Source organism: Varroa destructor, unplaced genomic scaffold (genome assembly GCF_002443255.2).
Source record: "Varroa destructor unplaced genomic scaffold, Vdes_3.0 BEIS01000003.1, whole genome shotgun sequence".
Classification (NCBI taxonomy): domain Eukaryota; kingdom Metazoa; phylum Arthropoda; class Arachnida; order Mesostigmata; family Varroidae; genus Varroa; species Varroa destructor.
In genome coordinates this window covers 57775357-57794886 of record NW_019211456.1, presented here as the reverse complement: position 1 = coordinate 57794886, position 19530 = coordinate 57775357, and the positions used below count along the sequence as shown (strand labels likewise).

At 38.9% G+C, this 19530-nt stretch overlaps 1 protein-coding gene across 4 annotated transcripts in view; it reads right to left on the bottom strand.

The window, feature by feature from the left end:
- Positions 1 to 428: 428 nt before the first annotated feature.
- LOC111248046 (oxysterol-binding protein-related protein 1-like) overlaps positions 429 to 19530 on the bottom strand; it is a 114018-nt gene continuing 94916 nt past the window's right edge. Inside the window, exons 1-8 of one of the 4 annotated variants that reach the window (XM_022799752.2) lie at positions 8419 to 8481; positions 7978 to 8153; positions 5177 to 5420; positions 4856 to 5088; positions 2797 to 2963; positions 2027 to 2231; positions 1284 to 1615; positions 429 to 1060 (exon numbers count right to left, since the gene is read on the bottom strand). In XM_022799752.2, coding sequence (XP_022655487.1) covers positions 879 to 1060; positions 1284 to 1615; positions 2027 to 2231; positions 2797 to 2963; positions 4856 to 5088; positions 5177 to 5420; positions 7978 to 8033 — 1419 coding nt within the window. In that variant the 5' untranslated portion in view covers positions 8034 to 8153; positions 8419 to 8481 and the 3' untranslated portion in view covers positions 429 to 878. Of the gene's footprint in view, positions 1111 to 1283; positions 1616 to 2026; positions 2232 to 2796; positions 2964 to 4855; positions 5089 to 5176; positions 5421 to 7977; positions 8498 to 19530 lie in introns of those variants that run through there. The other 3 variants (XM_022799751.2, XM_086982512.1, XM_086982513.1) reach the window with 3 other exon arrangements.

The window sequence follows — 19530 nt, the reverse complement described above, 5'->3', positions numbered from 1 at the left end:
GTAAGCGGCGCGACATGCGTATCCAAGGAAAATAGTTTACATGATGATGAAAAACAAACCATGAAAGCGAAAACCCATCGAAAGTGCGAAACGCATGCTGAATAGCTCGGCAGCCCTTCGGAAGCTCTAATAGTTAATACTAAGCCTGGCTTGGCTGAAAATCCTACAAAAATCGTTACTTGTGCCTAACCTTAACGGTAAAAAGTATTACTGCTAAACTGCTAAAAAATCGATCTGATATCAATACGAAATTGACTGTTGGACTAAGGATTCCGTAAGCATTGACAATAATAAAACAGCAAACGTTTACGTAGTATGCACCGGATCGGTCCACGCGTAGATACAGAGCAGGGAGTTGGAATTCCTAAAAGTTCCTATCGAAAAACGTACAATACAGCCCAATAGCTAGTGTTACAGAAAAATATTAGTCTAGAAATGGTCACGATTTTTTTATTTCCATTGTTAATATGTAACTCATATAATCATATACCAAATCTCAGCAGTTGTCGTCATCTTTCATAACGTAAGTTAATTAACCAACTATCACGTCTTATGAAATCATGCCTTAAAGACACTAACTCTATAGAATACAATATTGTGTTCGAATCGCCGTTGACTATTATGTTGTACGTTGGCCGCTAAAGCGGTAGTTGCGCAATAGTTATTATCGCAGAAGGCGACCAACATTTGTATTTTTAACGATAGAATCTAAACGATTAGTCCTCTTGTCCTCAAGCAACTTGACGCACGAAAAGTGTCCTGTCTTTCCCAGTATTTCTATCGTAGCATTCGATGCATCGACTGCGATTGAAAATACGTTCTCCATAGAAGAAGTCGGCCGAAGTTGGGTCATTTACGCTAAGTGGCAACAGGTTCCTTTAAAATAGATCAGGTAGCTGCGAATCGGTTTTTCTACTCCAAAATTCTCCACGGTACGTCCAACGTTCTTCACCGATTTTTTCGAACCAGAGAGGCTTCCACTCAATTCCTGCATCCGTTCGGGCCTTACGCGCTGCCCGCTGTTTCTCTTCCAAACGATATTTTTCTTCCGCCGCCCCTTCTATGCACAGAACACCAGACGAGACAATGATTTGAGAATGCAATATCAAGCTGGAATTGATGATATCCCTTTAATATTTGTAAATTTTATTCACACATGCAAACATTTATCATTTTTGGTAAATTTCTGCTCATCACGTGCTAATATATGGGTAATTTTTCTCGTTATGTTCACATCACTAAAAGCGGAAAACGCAGAAATAAGTCAACAGTATTTTACATACCAACGTCCCCCTTCTCAAGTTTGCGTATGTCCAACCTGAAGCGGCTATCAGTCCGTGCAGGCGCTGTTAAATCTGCCATTTTGCAGGCTAAGACGGAAGATGGCTTCAAAGGTGCTCCTTCATGTTTAGTGACGGTAGTCTTTTGGGCCGTTTTTGCTGGCATTTCATTTAGAGCCATTGCCATTGACGTAAAATTGTAATACTCCCCAGAGTTGGCAGGGCGCGGTTCCGCGCGCCAAATGGGAACGCGGCAATTATCCGAAAAAAAAAGCTCCTTCGCCCAATATCCAGAAAGTTTTAACAGTTCCTTGCCTCCTGCATCCAACATCTCTCTGTAAAAAGCAGAGACACAACCAGATCGAAGTAATTTACTACGCTCAAAGTAGAGAACACAGTATCAGGTAGTGCATCAAACGAAACGTTCGCTAAGGGCCTTAGTTAATTATGTATTGCTTTTTGGGCGTGTAAAACACCATCGTGAATAATAAAGCGCCGTTCTGAACTTGATCCTAGGCTAGAAGGTAAGCTGCCTCAAGTATCGTAAGTGATCTAGACTTGCTCGGTTAAACTATTCACTGATCTCGATTTGTACAACCAGAGTTCAGAATCGCATTCAAGTTTTTTTTTAAGTTTTATAATTTGTGGGTAGTAACTACACGTAGTCAGTCCCAAATATGTACCAAATTTTCACTTACATGGGTGTAATCAACCGTAAATGCAGGTAAATCAAACAGGTGCCTTACCCTTCTATTTTGTGCATGTCTTCGGTCGTTTTAGATGAAAGGTAGCGTATCTGACATCGGAGTCCGGTACGCTTGCAATCGACCACCTGTTCTCCACATTGTTCTAAATATAGTTTTCCTATCAGGATGTTGTGTATACGGCAGTCCACATTATTCCACTTATATATTTCATTGGCTCTCTTTAAAAAGCGCACGGAAATCGAGCCTAAAGATCGGAAAACCGTTATTTTGTCTGTATATATAGTCTAATTTAGGTCCTAAAATATTAGGCGAAACAAGTTATTCTAACGACTAATATCACAAAGGCTGCGAACGAACTTTGCCTAAATCCAAAAGAATACCGCTTCTGATTAACAATAGACTCGGGCTAGAGAGGAAAAGCTTACGTATGTTCACTTAACGTTGTATTATTGCCAATGATATACATGTACCTGAATAATATTGGAATCAAATACGTTGATATTTCTAAAACAAAAAAATAATTGTCTTTTGTTTTGTTTTTTTTTTTTGATTTAGTTTGCTTTTGGGATCGTTGACGCAAAAGGAAGGTTATAGAAATGGATGATTTCGAACGTAGGCTGTCTGTTGAGGTTGACCGAAATCTATATTGTTTATATATCTGTATTGGTGTCAATTTTAATCAATTTAATTCACATTAATATCCATATTATCTTCCATTCCTTGCTGCAGAACATCTTTTCAATTTGGAAATTATTCGAAATTTGTATTCACTGCTAAACTAGGGAAGCCAGTAAAGCAAATAAACTTACCATGAGGCTTTATCTCAACACTTTTTCCCCAGAAAGTGAGGCGAGGATTGATATTGCAGTCGATTTCGTACGTCCCTCGGCAGCTTTCAGCATATAAAGCTGAAATAGGCGGGTGATGCGATACCTGTTCGCATACCAGACGAAAACAGCCGCTCGCCTCGTTGCTTCTACGTAAAAACGTATGTAAAAATAAATTGATTTTGGAGTACCACTATGGCCATTGGTTTTTAAAAAGGCAACAGATGACGTCCCAACTCTCGGGCAGTAAAGAGAAATAGGACGGCCAGCTTGTGCATATAAGCTGCCGCGAACATAATAGAGCAGCATTGAATGCGGAACGGTAAATCATACGACCACATATACGCCAAGTCTCTGGCTTTTGGAACGGAGATGCCTTCAAGCTAAAAAATTTCCCTTAACGATTTTCCAGCAGAAAGGCAGCAACAATTACAAATCCAAATGATGACAGTCATGATCTAAGAGCATAATAGAACGGTCACCATTGACGTTCATACAATATTAGCGACAAAATCAACCTACTTATACTGATGAAGTAATTCACGCTCGGAAAACTGTTTCCTCCTTGCTCTTCAGGCCACATAACTTCGTTAATGTCAAGCACAAATATCTGCTGACTGTCGATGACGCTAAGTCTGTGTTTTGATAGAGTTTCTTCCCGCCAGAGAAGAACGTCTACCATGAACGTTTATAAGAGATATCCATATGAGGAATTAAATGTTTTAGCTTAAATTACGATAGCAGAATGGAATCTAATTATTAAAGCTGTACTCCGCCACAAGCACACTTTAATGATCCAATATGTGCAGTTGCCTGTGGAAATTTCTAGTAATGATTCGAAAGCTGCACCTTACGTTTTCATTGTGCTCGGTCTTAAACTGAAACTATAATACATTTCACAACAATCAATTAGCCTCAGATAATTATCTAGTTTCTTATTTACTTGCTTCGAAATTCCTCTCACTGGGTTGAGTGGCCGATATCGTAAACGAAAGTAGCCCAGAGCATGTCCATCAGATTCGTTAACAACAAACGGAGTAGCAACGCCAGGGCTGGGGCAGCAGATAAAATGTTACCTTTTAACATCTTAAAGGCAAGCACGTGTATATTTTATCAACAGAAGACAGTCTGTTCGAGGAACAGACTCATCCGCGGAGGCTCTTGGCTTCTGCTGAACCTTGTCCCCAGAGCGTCATTCCGAATGATTTGATCTCTGCGAGGTATTTTCAAACACTTCCATTACGTATCTCAACAGCATAGATAACGAAAATAAGATCCAGTAGCCTTTTCCATACGTTCAAGAACAATCTATACGTTACCAGCATCTCTGGTAGGTGAAATAGCATAGATATTCTATCTGTTCAGTCGTTCCGAAATAACTGTACAACGTTCTTAGTAACATCAAATGACAGCTAAACACTAGCAATTGCCTAGGCCATAGGTGGAATGGTGGCTAAAGTCAATTTCAGCTAAATGGTGCGTTCGAATTGACGAAAAAAATCCACGAAGATCTTCCTGATGCCAATGGAGGGTCATGCATTTAAATATTGGGTGGCTGAGAGGTTGAGCTCGCGCACGCCATGATTTAAAGTGCCTAAAGGGGCTTCTGAGCCTTTCCAGGCGGAGTTGTGACATCTTGCCGATTATGAACACTAGGTAGAACTTACCGACGCTATAGTAATTTATAATGAAAGTTGTGCGTAGTTTTGCCAAAAATATTGCTTTAAAGCATTTTATTTTAGTGTGTGTTAATTTTCCATCGGTTTACACGTGTATATGTGAATGCGGCCAAACAAGACTATTCAAATCCACTTTTTCACACGCTCGAATATACTATTTAACTGAATAATAATCCAACAGCCACTATGGAAGTGATGCCGATTTGTATGCCACTCGTTAAGGAGCAATCAATACAGAACCCTAATAATGATGCAGTGTTTCCTTTTCCACTTTGAAATTATTCGGACAGTAGTGCAGTTAGAACGCAGCTTGAAAGGAAGAGTAGAATCTACATAAATGGAGTATATTAATAAAGGCTCACCTGTTGAGCTCATAGGTTTCACCGAGAATTGGATTAAAGGGTTTCCGAAGCCTTTCGAGGTTTGAGCTCAGACTAGCCACTGCAAACGCTGTAACAAACTGCATACGACGTACGGGATCGTTCTCCGCTGCTGCTTGTTCCAGCAAATCCGAGTACTCCATTATCTCGGCTAATCGTTGAAGGAAACTTAATGGCTCATTAATTTCCACAGGCATAGCCAGTCGATATAACTCCTGTGGAAATATACACGTAATGTATTATTGAGCCGACAGCAAGAAAGTTGTTCAGAGACAAACAGTTGTTAAATCGTTGTGTTGTTACCTTTCCGCAACACTTTTTGAGTATCGACCATAACGAAAGTCGATATTCTATCTGGGGATGAGGCAAGCGATCGCGCCCCCACTTCGTTCCTTTTTCTGCATTGTCCAGGGGCTTTACATTTGAGTTGGCAGGCATCGCCGAAGGACCCGCCCACGGAGTACCGGAATAACTATCGAATTCATCACAACTCTCCAATTTTACCGATTCTGTCGTCTCACCACCCGTTGACATTGCTGGAGATTGTCTAGGGCAGTACAACATCACAATGTTAGTTAGTGCTATGCAACGCTTCCTCTCAATTCTATCTACGGTTATTTGGCTAGTTCGCCTCATATTTTTTCGTCTTATCTAGAACAATTTCCTACTATCTTGGACCAGGCTAATCCTAGTTCACGTGGTGTAGCGCTAGACTGACGTATTTTTACGTTACACTCAATGCAAGTTAGCTGCACAGGCCGTTTGCAGTTAGTATGCATTCAGTCAGTTGACTCTGACCGAATGCCAAATGACAAAAGCGAATTTGGTTTGGCTAAAAATGTAACGAATAAATGGTGGAAAAATAACGCGCATTTGTAACGTATAGAAAACCTTTTTGTTAGGTGTTTTTTTTTTTTTTTCCAGCCTACACAGCTTTCTATGCCCTAGTACGTGAGTGTTCTTGACACATTCAGTTACGTGATGTATTTAGAACTTGGCGACCGTGGATTCTCATCGACAGTTGGTCATCACAAAACTTTTGCCCTGTAGCCAGCGTAATCATCCTTATGCAATGGCACTGTTATGTAACTGTTTAGGTAAGTTACCATAGGTTGATATGTATGACTAATTATGATCGTAGTACGTGTTACTTGAGAATTTTTAATAATACCCTTAGTAAAGAGCTATTTACCATCATCGATACGTTTCTGAACCAACTCACCGCTCTGTCTGTGTAAGCCATGGCCAAACCTATTTCTATACTACCTGTGAATCGGCCATGTAGTATAAGTATAGAGGCCAGAGGCCTTCACTTCATTGAGATAGCTGTATCTCAGATAACGTTGCTCGTTACGCATAACATGGAGAAAAATCACAAACATCCGAGTGTTGGCTTTTAGCTATCTTCTGTATTGTAGTCGGGTCCGATTTGCGTCGGTGTCCTACAGACATTATAAAACGGTAAATGAATCCATTTCGATCTTCTGCCCGTAGTCGATGTTACAGTAACTAAGTGGTTCCGTACTGCTATTAAGCAACACTTCAGATGGTCTTGCAATGACTATATTATATAAAGACTTCAGAGAACTGAAAAAAGCAAACGCGTCACTAGGTATAGCTGCGAAAAGATGCTTGTATTGGACATCGTTCCTGTCATCAACGCTCATTGTCACTGTCATTGTGGGTTCCTTTCTCTACTCCATCAGTACGTCGTCACTTAAACGACCGCGCAAATGGCTATCCGCATTTTTTATGTGGTTATGACTACTCAATGATAGAGTAAATCAATTTAGATAGTTAGATGATAAAATCCAATATTTTCATGAATGCACGTGGCTAGAGTACGCATTTACGTGTGAAACGTTAACTATAGTATAGATTACAGTACAAATTCGGAGGGGGGACAAGGTCAGTCCTTTCGGCTCATGGGCAGACTATACATTTTGCGTACTTACAAATTCGGTTCTCGCAATGGTTTTAGGTATAATAGAGCGTCTAGTTCTTAGTTTTATTAGACTTAAGTTGGCCTCTTGCCGTTGGTCCAGAGTTTGAGCATTGACATTACAAGACAAACTTGATAGGGAGCGAATGCGCGTAAGTGTTAGTTTTAGTATCGAAAAAGCAGCATTACTGAAGTTTTTGTAAGATATTTTTCACTTCAGTTCACTTCAGATAATATTGTTTGTTTTTTAGAGTGAGGTTCCTATACAGCGGGACAGCATAGGGGTCTACATGAACGAAGTGATCTGTACAGGCGAATATTTGCCATGTATATATCATGGATTTAACACAATGTGTTAGTTAAAATTTACCTGACCGCTAACGTTATACAAATCTCCTACGAATACAACCCTGTAAAACACGTCATATAGAACATTGTCTTCCAAGATGGAACAGCTCGTTGAAGATTGCTTTTCATTCCACCGCATTAACAAACAACTCCGCCAGCTGTTTCTTTAAATGTCAGTAAAGTCGGTGTTAAAAAATATGGAAGGTAGTGTTTTTTGTGTGCGATGCAAAGGAGAATCAGGAAAGCCGTGAGATGATCTGTGGATAACATTGCCACTCAAAAGATCATTGTAATAACCGCAATAGTTGCAAAGCATACGTCCGCAGACCGCAGCATAATCAACTGGCCGATATAGGTTCACATATGATCGCATTGCATGTTTTATAAGCTCAACCCTAATTGAAACGACAATACGAATAAGGGAATCATTGATATAGGTAGGCTGAATACTCGGACTATAGCATATTGTGTGAGTATTTTTAAGTCGATAATGTCCCATTCCGTCTCAAATCCTCTGATTTGAGGCTCAATGGGACTGCTTATATTGAGCACAACAAAGGAAACGGATGACCCTGAGAGCCCCAGACAATGCATAAAAAAAAATCACGTTTTTGAACCCTACGTCAAGAATGTCAATCGGTCAGATACATGTCAAATAATTTTACTGTATAATAGGTAATTGACAAAGTGTGTACACGTTAATTTTTCACAGTTTACTGCCTATCGTTTAATTACGTTCTGATGATTTTCGGGTAAATTGTGTGATTTCTGTAGGGGCAATTTGGAATACTTATTACTTTCCAAAAGAGCTTACCTCCATCCTAGATGAGGTCGAAACCTTGTTAAGAAAGCCCGTAACCATTTCAGCATCGCTTCCACTATTAGCTTTTGATAGACTACTACCAGTCAATCTCTTATCAATCACCCTAGCTTCGGTGAGCTATTGATGAGATCGAAAAATAGGATAAACGCGTCAACCATCGGAGGGCTCTGTCATGTAACCAAAAACGCGAAATGTACACCCACGTAATTTTAGGTATTCTTTTCCGCCAAGCGTCATCTACACATAAAGATGTTCAATCGGATGTCGATTTTGTTATGTGATGGGCCACGCTCACATTTTACGTTTCCTTTCGGAGTTCATTCAAAACTCTTTCGGTGTAGTCAGTACTTCTTATCGCTGCAATACCGCTAGTGATCTAAAGCAATACTTAAATAACCATAAGCAATTACAGATCGACTTCGATGTTTTTACCCATTAAAAAGAGCCTCGAAGTTCGATTGATTGTCGCTTACGCTAATTATGACTTCGTTCTCTCCATTAGGGACTAATCTTTATGATGGCGATGGTAATAGAAAATCGAGTTCTTATGTTTTTTTTTTTTCTGTTTTTTTTGCTTTAGGTTCAGCTTCAGTAATCGTTAACTGATTTCTTTGAAAGCTGATATTTTTAAAATTTTTACGGTAGTCACGTATAGTTTGCAGAACTTTGTGATGATAATATTTCGTTTAAAATAAAAGTAAAACTCGTAAAAAAGATTACGTTGAAAGGACTAAAGGAGAAGTTATTAAGCGTTTCAACAATCCGTATTTACTATCAATTGTTGACTGTTTGTTTTGTTTCGTTTCGTTTCAGAATCATTTTTGATTATTCGTCTTTTAAATAGTTGAAAATATATTCTGGCAGTGATCACTGGCCATTCATTGAGCCTTATGCGAAGGACCTGTGACAGCGACAAATCAGAAGCTAGCCTAAGTCTTTTATTATTTTTCAACGTTATTTTATCTTTGGCTAGTTGTATTCTTTTAACCAATAACTAGGACAAATGGCGATAATCGACAACTCCGATAAAGGGCAGCAGCAGCGGCAGCAGCAGCAATGGGAGAAACTTCCACTTTCAATCGCACACTTTGTTGATTTGTATTAATTTTATTGATCTAATTAACATAAGATGTTATTAAAGTACAAACAGAAAAAAGATGTTTGCATCGAAAATTTCTAGCGCTTTTACACGCTTTGAATTTTTCTAGCTTGTTCTATAGTGCTGTACGTATTTGGTGAGAATTATGATCAAGGTTTTCATCTAGCTGAGTCGATGACCATTGTCGAAAGGCTTAATTGAAGCAATGCTTAACGGCAGCACTTTTAATGGCAGGACATTAAATTCGAGCCACTCGAAAATCAAGGGTTCCATACACATCGTATTCAGCATAAATCGATTCTGATTGCCGACTAAGATTCGTTTGTTAAGAACTGAATAATCTTGAAACATCAGAAACGACCAAATCGTACGCTATCAATTCCTTTTAAGATTAGTGACTTGCGAATAGTAACGGTCAACAAGCGGAAAACTTGCACCCATCCTAGCAACGTCTTCGCATTTAACTCCACTTAGCCAGTGGGGCTCCAGTTGTCAAAGAATAAATTATGTGTGCCTATGAAAAAATAGTGATCGACCGTGCATGTAAACGTTGCGGTGCTGCATTCGACACAGTCTCACCTCTAGCTTTGTTGTATCAAGGCAGAACGTTTCGACTCTTACCGCCGGTAGAAGCAAACGATATGTGTCTACACCACAACTCGTGCACATACCGCCACGCGTGCCTCCGGTTTTCAATCGGATACGTTAGCCACTACTAACCTCGTGAGCTCGTATCTACCTAACCATATATATCATGATTCAGCCTTGAGAAAACCACTGTTTCCGTTTGCTTTTTGACTTCCGGGATATACTTTCTTCGTCCTTTCAAACCTTTACAATCGCAGTGCCTTTACGTTGAGCCTTAAATTAAACTATATTGCCTAGATGGTATTCTTTGTCAGTTAAGGTCGATAGAACTATTAGTGTATAGCTACATTTAATGAGTCGTTTGCGTCATCCACATTAGCACGTAAAGCTTAATATAGGTGTCGATTGATAAGTGTCAGCGTACCTCTTTAGATGCTCATATGGTAAGACAACAGATATTTCACATTTTTACGCAGTTGAGTGAATACATGGGCTTATCTCTAACTATTAGTTAGCGAAGACATAGTAGACAGAAGATTGTAGAAATTAACAATAACATTTCGATTAAGGCCAATGTAAAATTGAATCAGAAGTTTGAATATCCGGGATTACGGAGATGTAAAACGTTTGCCTACTGAGAGGGCATTTTAAACTAAAAACCATGGTAATTCATTAACTTCCTCAGGTAAGTGTTCGTATGTGTATTGAGCAAACATTTTGTGTACACTTGAATAAGTAATAGGCCCTATCTGTGAATTCTGAAACAAATTAGTCATCTACTATTTGCATTCCATGTAGCGTAATGGATTGGAAAAGTGTAGAATAAACAATAATTATTGGAATAAATAACTACAAACTCGGGAAGTTTGTTGCCTCAATTTCCGCTTGATTGGACCGTATCTCTCGAGTTTTACTTGTGGTTACCGTTCCAAGCAGATCCGACGCATACAGAAATGACGTACATTCTGCGTAGTCGAAGAAATGTGTCAGGACTTCGAATATCAGGAAGTAATTATGGATTGGTAGGCGTATTAGACGGCACTGCTCAGAACGTCCGACCGCGAGTTCTACGAACACGCTAATTCAAATACCAGGAGCACCTTCGCATCCTCAGAACCCCAATCGAACGAAGCACTGCGTCGTTCCTGACGACTCATAAATGCCTGTAAGCATAAAGCGGTCCAACACTATGGAACTCGAAGGTCCGTGCGCGTTGCCAAACACCGTTAACAAGCTTGAGTTTGAAATGCTATCCCGTACAAAACAGAGCTCGCAGTGGAGTGAATCGCCAAGTAAATGTAACGTGTGGTGGCACTACCATCTGTCTTCAATGTCGACCGTCACAGTAACAAATGACCAACTGACAATAATGCTAGACCAGCAAAAACTTTATAGTGAAATTATAAACTACGTCACCTATTTTGTGGATCTTGTAAGATAGCCAAAAAATGGTCAGATAAAATAAAAAATACCGTTGGTTGGACGACAACGGTGATTATTTAATTATTTTTTATTACCCTAATTCCCACGAAAATTAGCAGGTGAACAGCCAGAAGTGAGGGTACCACACAAAACATTAATTTAAAAAAGACGGTACTCATTGCGGTTGTCAGAATGGAAAAGTGTGTTTTTGTCTATCTACTGAAGAAGAGTTCAGTGCCGTATCATCTATCGTCAAAGATTGAAACCAGCTAGACCTTTCAAGGAGCAGGAACATTTCTAAACAAGAACAAGCAGCCTGTCTACGTAATTCTACATGCTGGCTATAATGAATGTGGGAATTTAGAAAAAAAAAATCAGTTTCCAGCTAGTGTAGCAAAACTCGCAGCTGTCTTAAAAATGCGACCGAGACAATGCGTGCACAGCGCGTCTCAGAGAGTAGAGGTTGGCATTCGTATTTCGCTGCAGAAAACACAGCAGAGCTTGTTAGAGAGGCGCAGCAAGAAGAATAGTAGTCTTTTTAAAACAGCGAAGTCCGAGTAATTCCACCTCTGAAGTGAGACAACGCAAAATAGAATATAGAAACGGGCGCGGATGTCATGAAAGGCCGCGGGCAGGGGTAGCCATAAAGACCGGTCGTAGCAAACGCCTAATTGCCAAGGCGCTCAAAAAATCAACAGCAAGATCGTAGGCCACAAAAGGCAAATCACCGATCAGACAGGCAATGGACAGCAGAAAGGACGAGCGACGCAGTACCCCGAATCTTTCTTTGCGACCCAACACCACCCTCTAAGCGATCTCATTCCAGGCGCTTTTCAGTGTCTGGGTATAAAGCAAGCTAAAAATACTCCGGAAAGACACAGCACAACAAGACTTAAGATAGTTAAAATAAGTTTTGCGAAAGCATCTCTTCTTCGCTACCCATATTGTCTAGATCCGCCCTGCTAACGATCGATGTTCTAATAGTAGTACAGATGTGAGCCATTTCTTCATTCAAATCGCTGAATTAATAAACTACAATTTATTTCACCTTCCATGTCAGCAACAGCCAACGGAAGTATAGCCACATGTTATAATCACCGCCTGAGCACAATGTAACTGGTTTCCATAAAAGATAATTGTTCAGTAAAAAAGCGATGGATGTTCATCCACCGGTGTTGGAAAGGGACAACGAAGTGGTATGAAAGTTGGTCAAACGCTGTAGACTCAAAAGTAAAAAACCCAACGATCGTTGCCGATGATTCCAATGTTAAAATCGACAGGTCATAACTGTGTTTCATGAGAAGGCAGAAGACAGGTCTATATACCATGATAGATTCCGGTACCCCAGTTTTGGTACTGGGTCTACATGGTACGATTTTCAACCGCCTCATATATCTGTTGACGGAGATTACAGCGCTTATAGAAGATATGCAAAAAAAAAACGTCCAGTCTTCCAGAAAACGTAGCGCGTCACGAGAAAATTGGTTGAAGTATATCCTTCACTTTGCTCAATCATACGTAGCAGCAACTGGATACAGGTGAACAAGGAGCAATTCATACGGTTTATTAGAGTGTGTGTGTATTTTGTGTATCGTGAAGCGTATATGAAATGTCACGAACACGTTTGTATGTAAGTTTTATAAAGTTATTTATTCTAGATATCGATCCGACGCGTGTAGCCTACTTACGTCAATTTAATTCAAAACCTAAACATTTTATATATTCTGTTTGCAATTATAAGCGAAATTAGTATTAATAATAAACGTTGTGAATCCACGTGCTGCTTTATTGTTAATGCTCGACTGTAAACTAAAAAAAAAAAATTAAGTACTTTCGTTTACTTTTTAACTGGCCTCTCTTTTTTTCTCTTCCATTGCCCAGCTTTAATCCAATGGTTACGCTTTATCAAAATTCTAAAGACTTGAACCTAAAATTATATGCTACAGTAGATGAAGCTGCTTGCAGGAACGATATCTTATGAATATATATTAATTAATGAATTCAGATTCCTCAGCTGATCACGACTAGAGAATGGTAAAAGTGTCGTGATCGAACTCGCACCGTAATGAATATTGCGGACGTTATAACACGGCCTCGCAGACAAAGCTAGACTGTGTCGTCAGTCCCTAAGGTTAGTAGGCAAATACGTTACGCAGCGCACCATTACACAGGCAATAATGTAAACCTATATTATCTCAATTGAAACTAAAACCGTTCTTACTAACAACACTTGAAGCATATATAATAAATCGTTTAGTGTAATCTAAAGAATGCCTCCTTATTATCTGTAGATAGTGAGAAGGGCCGCAGCCAGTTTCATTGCATTAGACAAGTAATAAGATGATGGAAATAAACAGAGAGAATTAAGATTAGTTAATCATAGATATAGGAGCCTCTTCGCGTCTATAATGGCTTTGATTTTTGTAGAAACCCGTTGTGGTCATGAAGGTTTTGAGATTTTTAATAGTGTAATGTTCGCCTTGTGCGGTGTGCGAGTCTTATTTTGTAAGAAAAGTACTTTCCTCTTTTTTCGACGTGTTTCACTTCGCATGAGTACCGCGACGCGTTCTTTTCGCGGTATACTTACTACTAGTCCATCTATAATTATCCTTACAGCTGTTGCCTTTTACCCGACGTCGCTTCGGGTAAGACAAGTCAGGCTATAATATATCAGCTGCATTAAAATTTCCTTTACCTATAACCAAAAAAGGCACACTGGATATGTCATCTGTTATTGTAGTTACGCCTTTTCCGTTTACTAGTTTCGATCGACTTGTTAAATGGCCTGTTGTAGTCCTGTTCGTTGTTAATTAGTCGTTTTGTCAGCTGGTAGCAACTCATAATATACGATTCTTTTCTAGTACTACTAAGCTTTATTTGCTCATTATCGTAGTCTGTCGACTTTTCGATGCAGGTACGAGCCGGTAAACTGCTTGACGTCAATTTGTGTGACACTCAAATCTCGAGCGTTTTTTCAAATAGTTTAAAACTTTGACGACATCTTAGCTGTTCACACATTGGTCCTGCTGAGAGTTTCCGATGATTTCATACTTTTTTTTTTCATAGTTAGTCAACCAATTCCAGGAATATCCTGTATCATATACATCGAAATTTCCCGAACTAAAACAACAAAACCATCTTCGGCCGTTTCCTTCGAGGGAAAAGAGCACATTTTTTATGGTTTTGGATAGCAGGTATGCTTTTATCGTAATAATATTGTATTCTGAAGTATAGGGGATTTCTACAGAAGTTTTATTTGTCCTCAAAATACTTTATCCTAAATCTGAATTTAGACACTTCAACAGTTTAAACCCATGAATAAGCGCCAAATACACCGACGCCGACCTAATGCAACCCAGATTATCTAGTACATATGACTTTAAAGCAATCTAGCTGGCAATACCTTTTCGACAACCCAGTGAAATAATGTTCTCTATTGTACTGGTCTCAACGGAGTGGGAAGTTTGTGCTTACAGAAGATTACGGCTGTTGTCTGAGCTGAGTAACATATATTTTCAATGAGCAGCTTCTCATGCTGGAAAAACAATTAAAACTGGGGAGTAAACAAGAAGATTACACTATATTGAAAAGAAAAAGACCTCCGAAATATTAAATTTATCCATCAGACTGATAAGCACACAATACAACTAAAATTAGTTATCTAAAAAAATAGCATTGGCTAAAGATAAGGCTCTGAAGAGCTTACTTATTTAATGTAGAATTACGATACGCCTTTCTTTTCAGGGATGCATTCCGTCTCGCAATGTTCGTTCTTCGGCCTCTGTGGACGAGGTTAAGCAACCTCCTAGTGCAAATGCATCTGTCGCGTATCTTCTAAGCAAGTTTCATGGCTAAAAAAATAGAAATTAAGATGGAAACGCGCTTTATCACGAGACAAAAAGCTAGTTTCGCCGAGGCGAATATTCGTTGAACCACTAAATGGCGGTACTTTACATTTATTGATGACAAAGGGCCAGTTTTAAACACTAGGCGGTCTTACCCACAATTGGATTGCCTAAGATTTTAAGGGGTCTTTAAGCGGTTTAGTAACGATGGCTGTATTTAACGTGTATAGTACAGATGAGAACATCGCATTACGTTCTTAAAAGGTGAAAAGACTTAGTGGAAATATAGGTCTATTAGGTGACCTGGAAATTGATTCTGCTGATTTTTGTTATATTTCCTGATGTGGCAATACTGAGGGGCATACTTCTACCAGAATAAAGAAGCGACTTTAAGGCTAATTCATCTTCAGGACTAGCCAGCAAATTTATTGTGTTTAGCTAATAGTGTTAAAAACATACGTTATTACGGGGGGTTTTGCGAACCCCTGAACGATGGTCGACTATACAGGAATCTTGGAGCTAGCCTGTCAAGATATACTTAGATAGCAGTTCTACCTGACGATGCAGGCCCAAGCATTCTATGTCATTATCAAAAAAGTGACGAAATTTTACGATATTGATGTTTCTACACAAGAACTTAGAAGCACAATTATGTTATGCACTTGCAATACCGACGGAGGGGGGGCTGACTATCATCAAATATCTCACAGAATTCAGATAGTCCCAAACGAAGATTCTTCTGAAAAAAAATTTTCGTTACTCATTTTTATTATATCTATAAATGCAATTTTAGGTTGTTCAGGAAGTGAAGAGGGTATATCATGTTATTATCATATATGTCCCTTTTTTTTACGGCTTCCTTGTGTACTAATCTCTATATACCACTCAGGGGCGCTCTCTTGCCGAAGGTGCATTATGCAGTTTCACTGTATGGTAAACAAAATTTTATCTCTAACTTAAGATCAAAAGACGGATACATTTTTAGTTGCTACTATACTTCGCTGTTTGCCAAGGTGAAGAAGCTGCTAAGACGGTCCGGGATATTTGTACCGTGTAATCGGTACGGACTTTATGGTTACGACGACAATTCAAAGTAGATTTGCTACGACGCATGTAACAATATTTTTGAACTGAAAAATGTAGCTTGCTTTGGGGAACGATTCGAAATCTATCGAGACTGCCTGCTTGTGAACGGAGACGGCCCGAAAACGAGTCATGACTCGTCCAAGGGGATTAAGTGAATCATGCCATTTTCAGCCATCTTCACTCGGTAGGATTCATTACAAAATTCTTATATAGAACTATAGTGAAAAGTAGTGTCCTTATAGTAAAATAAAGCAGAGACAATAATGGATAGCTTCGGGAGATACATCAATGACAAAAATTAAGCCGGATTTTCATCTCAAGAGCCATGATTTGTGTTGCTGGGATTAGCAATATTCTAATAAGACGACTGATAAGAATTAGCTTATGACTCAACTGCATAGAGCAAAATAGAAAAATATCAAAAAAAAAAGACCCGGTAGAGAAAGCAACGTCATCTTTGTCCAAGCAACACGTGCCATAGGCCAGTAAAGTCGCTAGCCAAATGTTTGAGTAGGAGGTTTTTGTGTTCACCAGACCACCACTCTTCAGATTTCCCCCCGAACAATTACCATTTATCCTGGTCGCTGGAAAAGAAGCTTCATGATAGTATATTTGATTCTTAGAAAACTCTCAAAGCTGGTTGGATGTATTTTTGAATGTGAAAACTTGAAGATATTCAAGAAAGCGGAATCATACATTTGTTGAACGACCGGGAAGTCCGTAGAGGGTGACAGCGAATGTATAATGAGTTAATTTGTTGCTATAATGAAACGCTGCGTTTATGCTGGATAAAATGCCGCCATTACTTAGTTCCAATTTAACAAAATGCGTTTTGCTTGACTTGCTGTTAAAAACTGCCTTAATTAATTAATTAATTGATTAAATTAAATTAAGTGAAATTCTGATTTCGTCAAAGAATCTTCTTTTCTGCTCATCGTCGTCGTCGTCTACCGATCTAATTGTGCCACGACTACGTTTGTAATATGTTAATGAATTTAGTGTATGGCGTACCTGTGATGTACGAAAAACAAAAAAGACATAAATGGGATGAAAGCGTAGAATTGCAATTCCGTCGGTACTATTGCTTTACAATTTATAAAGGTTGTCTTACGAAATAGCTTCTGCCAATCTGTTACTGTTTCTATAGGAACCTATGACTGCCGTTCCGAGGGGAAATCAAAGCTTTTACTACATTTACTATAAAAATAAAGCTAAAGTCTTCCCATAGAGTTTCAGAAGAAAAGATTATTATAACAGCCGTGTATTTTAGTCGTACGCTAAATAGAGTATTCGATATGAGGTGTGTTAATAAGAAACGTATAGCTAAGCTGTGTACATTTTCGTTTTATCTTGAGGAGAATTAAGCATATGCCTTCATTTATATCTGCCGTAGAAGAAAATAAAATTTATTTGATCGAACGACCGTAGCAATCAAGTAACTGATCGCCCTAGACTAATTAAGTGATTTCCCTATAAGTTGATGAAATGTGAAATACTTAATTTCATCGTTTCTAGCCTTTTCTTTAATAAAATTTAGTTCTTTTTTATTTTCAATCAAAGTATGCACCATCATAATCTCCTGCTATAGAAATGCTGGATACAAGACTCCATAAGGTCTCGAATAATAAAAAAAAAGATGACGACCTGCAAAAGCAACGTCTGATGAGCATAAGGAGTGATAGAAAGCCACGGACGATGCTTTCTGCGTTTTTAAAACTAACATACGTCTGGTATGAAATATGGCGTTGTCATGCAATCAGAAAGATTTAGTTGTATTCAATAATTTTGGCCGTTTACTGCATAGTTCATTCAGTATCTCGTTTAGTTATTAAGAGTACATTTTAGACAAACAACAATCGATAAGACACGATGGTATTAACAGTTAATTAGATATTACAAAAAAGTGCGCCAAGTTTTCAATATGAAAGCAATGGATAGTCACGAATAGAAGAATATTCACAAAAGAAACTGTCACATCTTTTACTGTGCAATACAATCAGACAACTGTGGTATCATTACAATACATTGTGAAATATAAAATTAATTTTTTTCAGATATATGAAAGGGAATGAACCAAAGTTAAGACAAAAAGGCAAGGACATCGCGGAGAGGTTCTCAATTATAGAGAGAGAAAAAAAAACTAGGTAAAAAAAATGAAGACAAAAGTAAAAATAATTATGCGAAGGAGAGAACAAGGATCGGTGGGGAACCCTAAAAGATAATCATGACTACTAAAAAGGCCGCTATCTAATCGTACCACATAAACTAGTTGATTGTTTCTCACATCGCCTGAGCCCCTTTCGCCGAGTGGACAACACAGAGAATGGAAAAGTTTCTCTTTTCAGTAAAAAGACGAGCTCGAGTCAGCAATTAAAAACATCCCTAAAAGTAAACCTTTACATCTGTGGTAACCCTTTACACCTGTAGTGGACAAGATATGATAGCAGGAGAGATTCCCCGATTTGGAGAACAACCATTTTGACTTTAAGAAATTTAGTAAAGTCGTTGTAGACCTCGGCGGATGACGTTCAGTCTGTTTACTAGGAACTATTAAGAAGGCTTTTACAACCATTGCACATCGAAATTGAATGAGGGAGGAGCACTTTTGTATGCTCAAGATATATTCTATTGGAGTTGCCCCACCGAAGGTCTCACCAACAGAACTCTACAAGTACCTGAAAGTCAAAATTAGCATGGGATAATTTCAACTAGACTGGTTGTCCCGCCATAAATTAAGGTAATGCTTTCAATACGCTGAAGCGGCAAATGATAATATATGCAATAAAAGAAAAGAATATCTCCCCATACCTCCCTCTATGGCAAACTGTATTCCGAAACAAAGTGACAGGACCGACACTGATAGAGCCAAGAGATTTGCCAAGACCGCCGAAGTTGTTATAACTCGACTATTTGCTATTGTATAATTGTGAGTTTTTTTTAAACGATATTATACATAAATATGGCTACCCTAACCGCAACGCGCAAAGTGGATGGTTTAGAAGGCAAAATCCAGGCTGCTCCAAAGCAAATGAGCTAACTGATAGAGGCGTACGAGCAGAAATTGGTTCCGGAAAGAACGAGACGGTGCTACTAATCGAAAAAAGCAAACCACATGCTCGTCTCGTTCCCATCATATGTAGTCGAGATAGAGACTAAGGACTACAATGAGACAGAAGTTAAACTATACGAAGTTCGTTAAAGTGTAGAAACTCCTAATGATTAGAGTGGCAAAACATTATTAAACCTCGGAGACGTAAGCAAATCCTCCTGGCGCCACGTCTCAGCTGGAAGATGACTGAGTTGAAAACCGACACAACATTAAAAAGGAGTAGGCAATAAGGTCAATTATGCGTATGTGGGATAACGATTGGACCGTTTTATTAAAGGATAACCGAGCGAGCATACGCTTAACTTAATTCCTTGCTCGATTAAGTGTTTCAACAGGAAAAAACGGCACCACCGCCTACTACTATGACAAAAGTACTAATTGAGCACAGAGCTTCT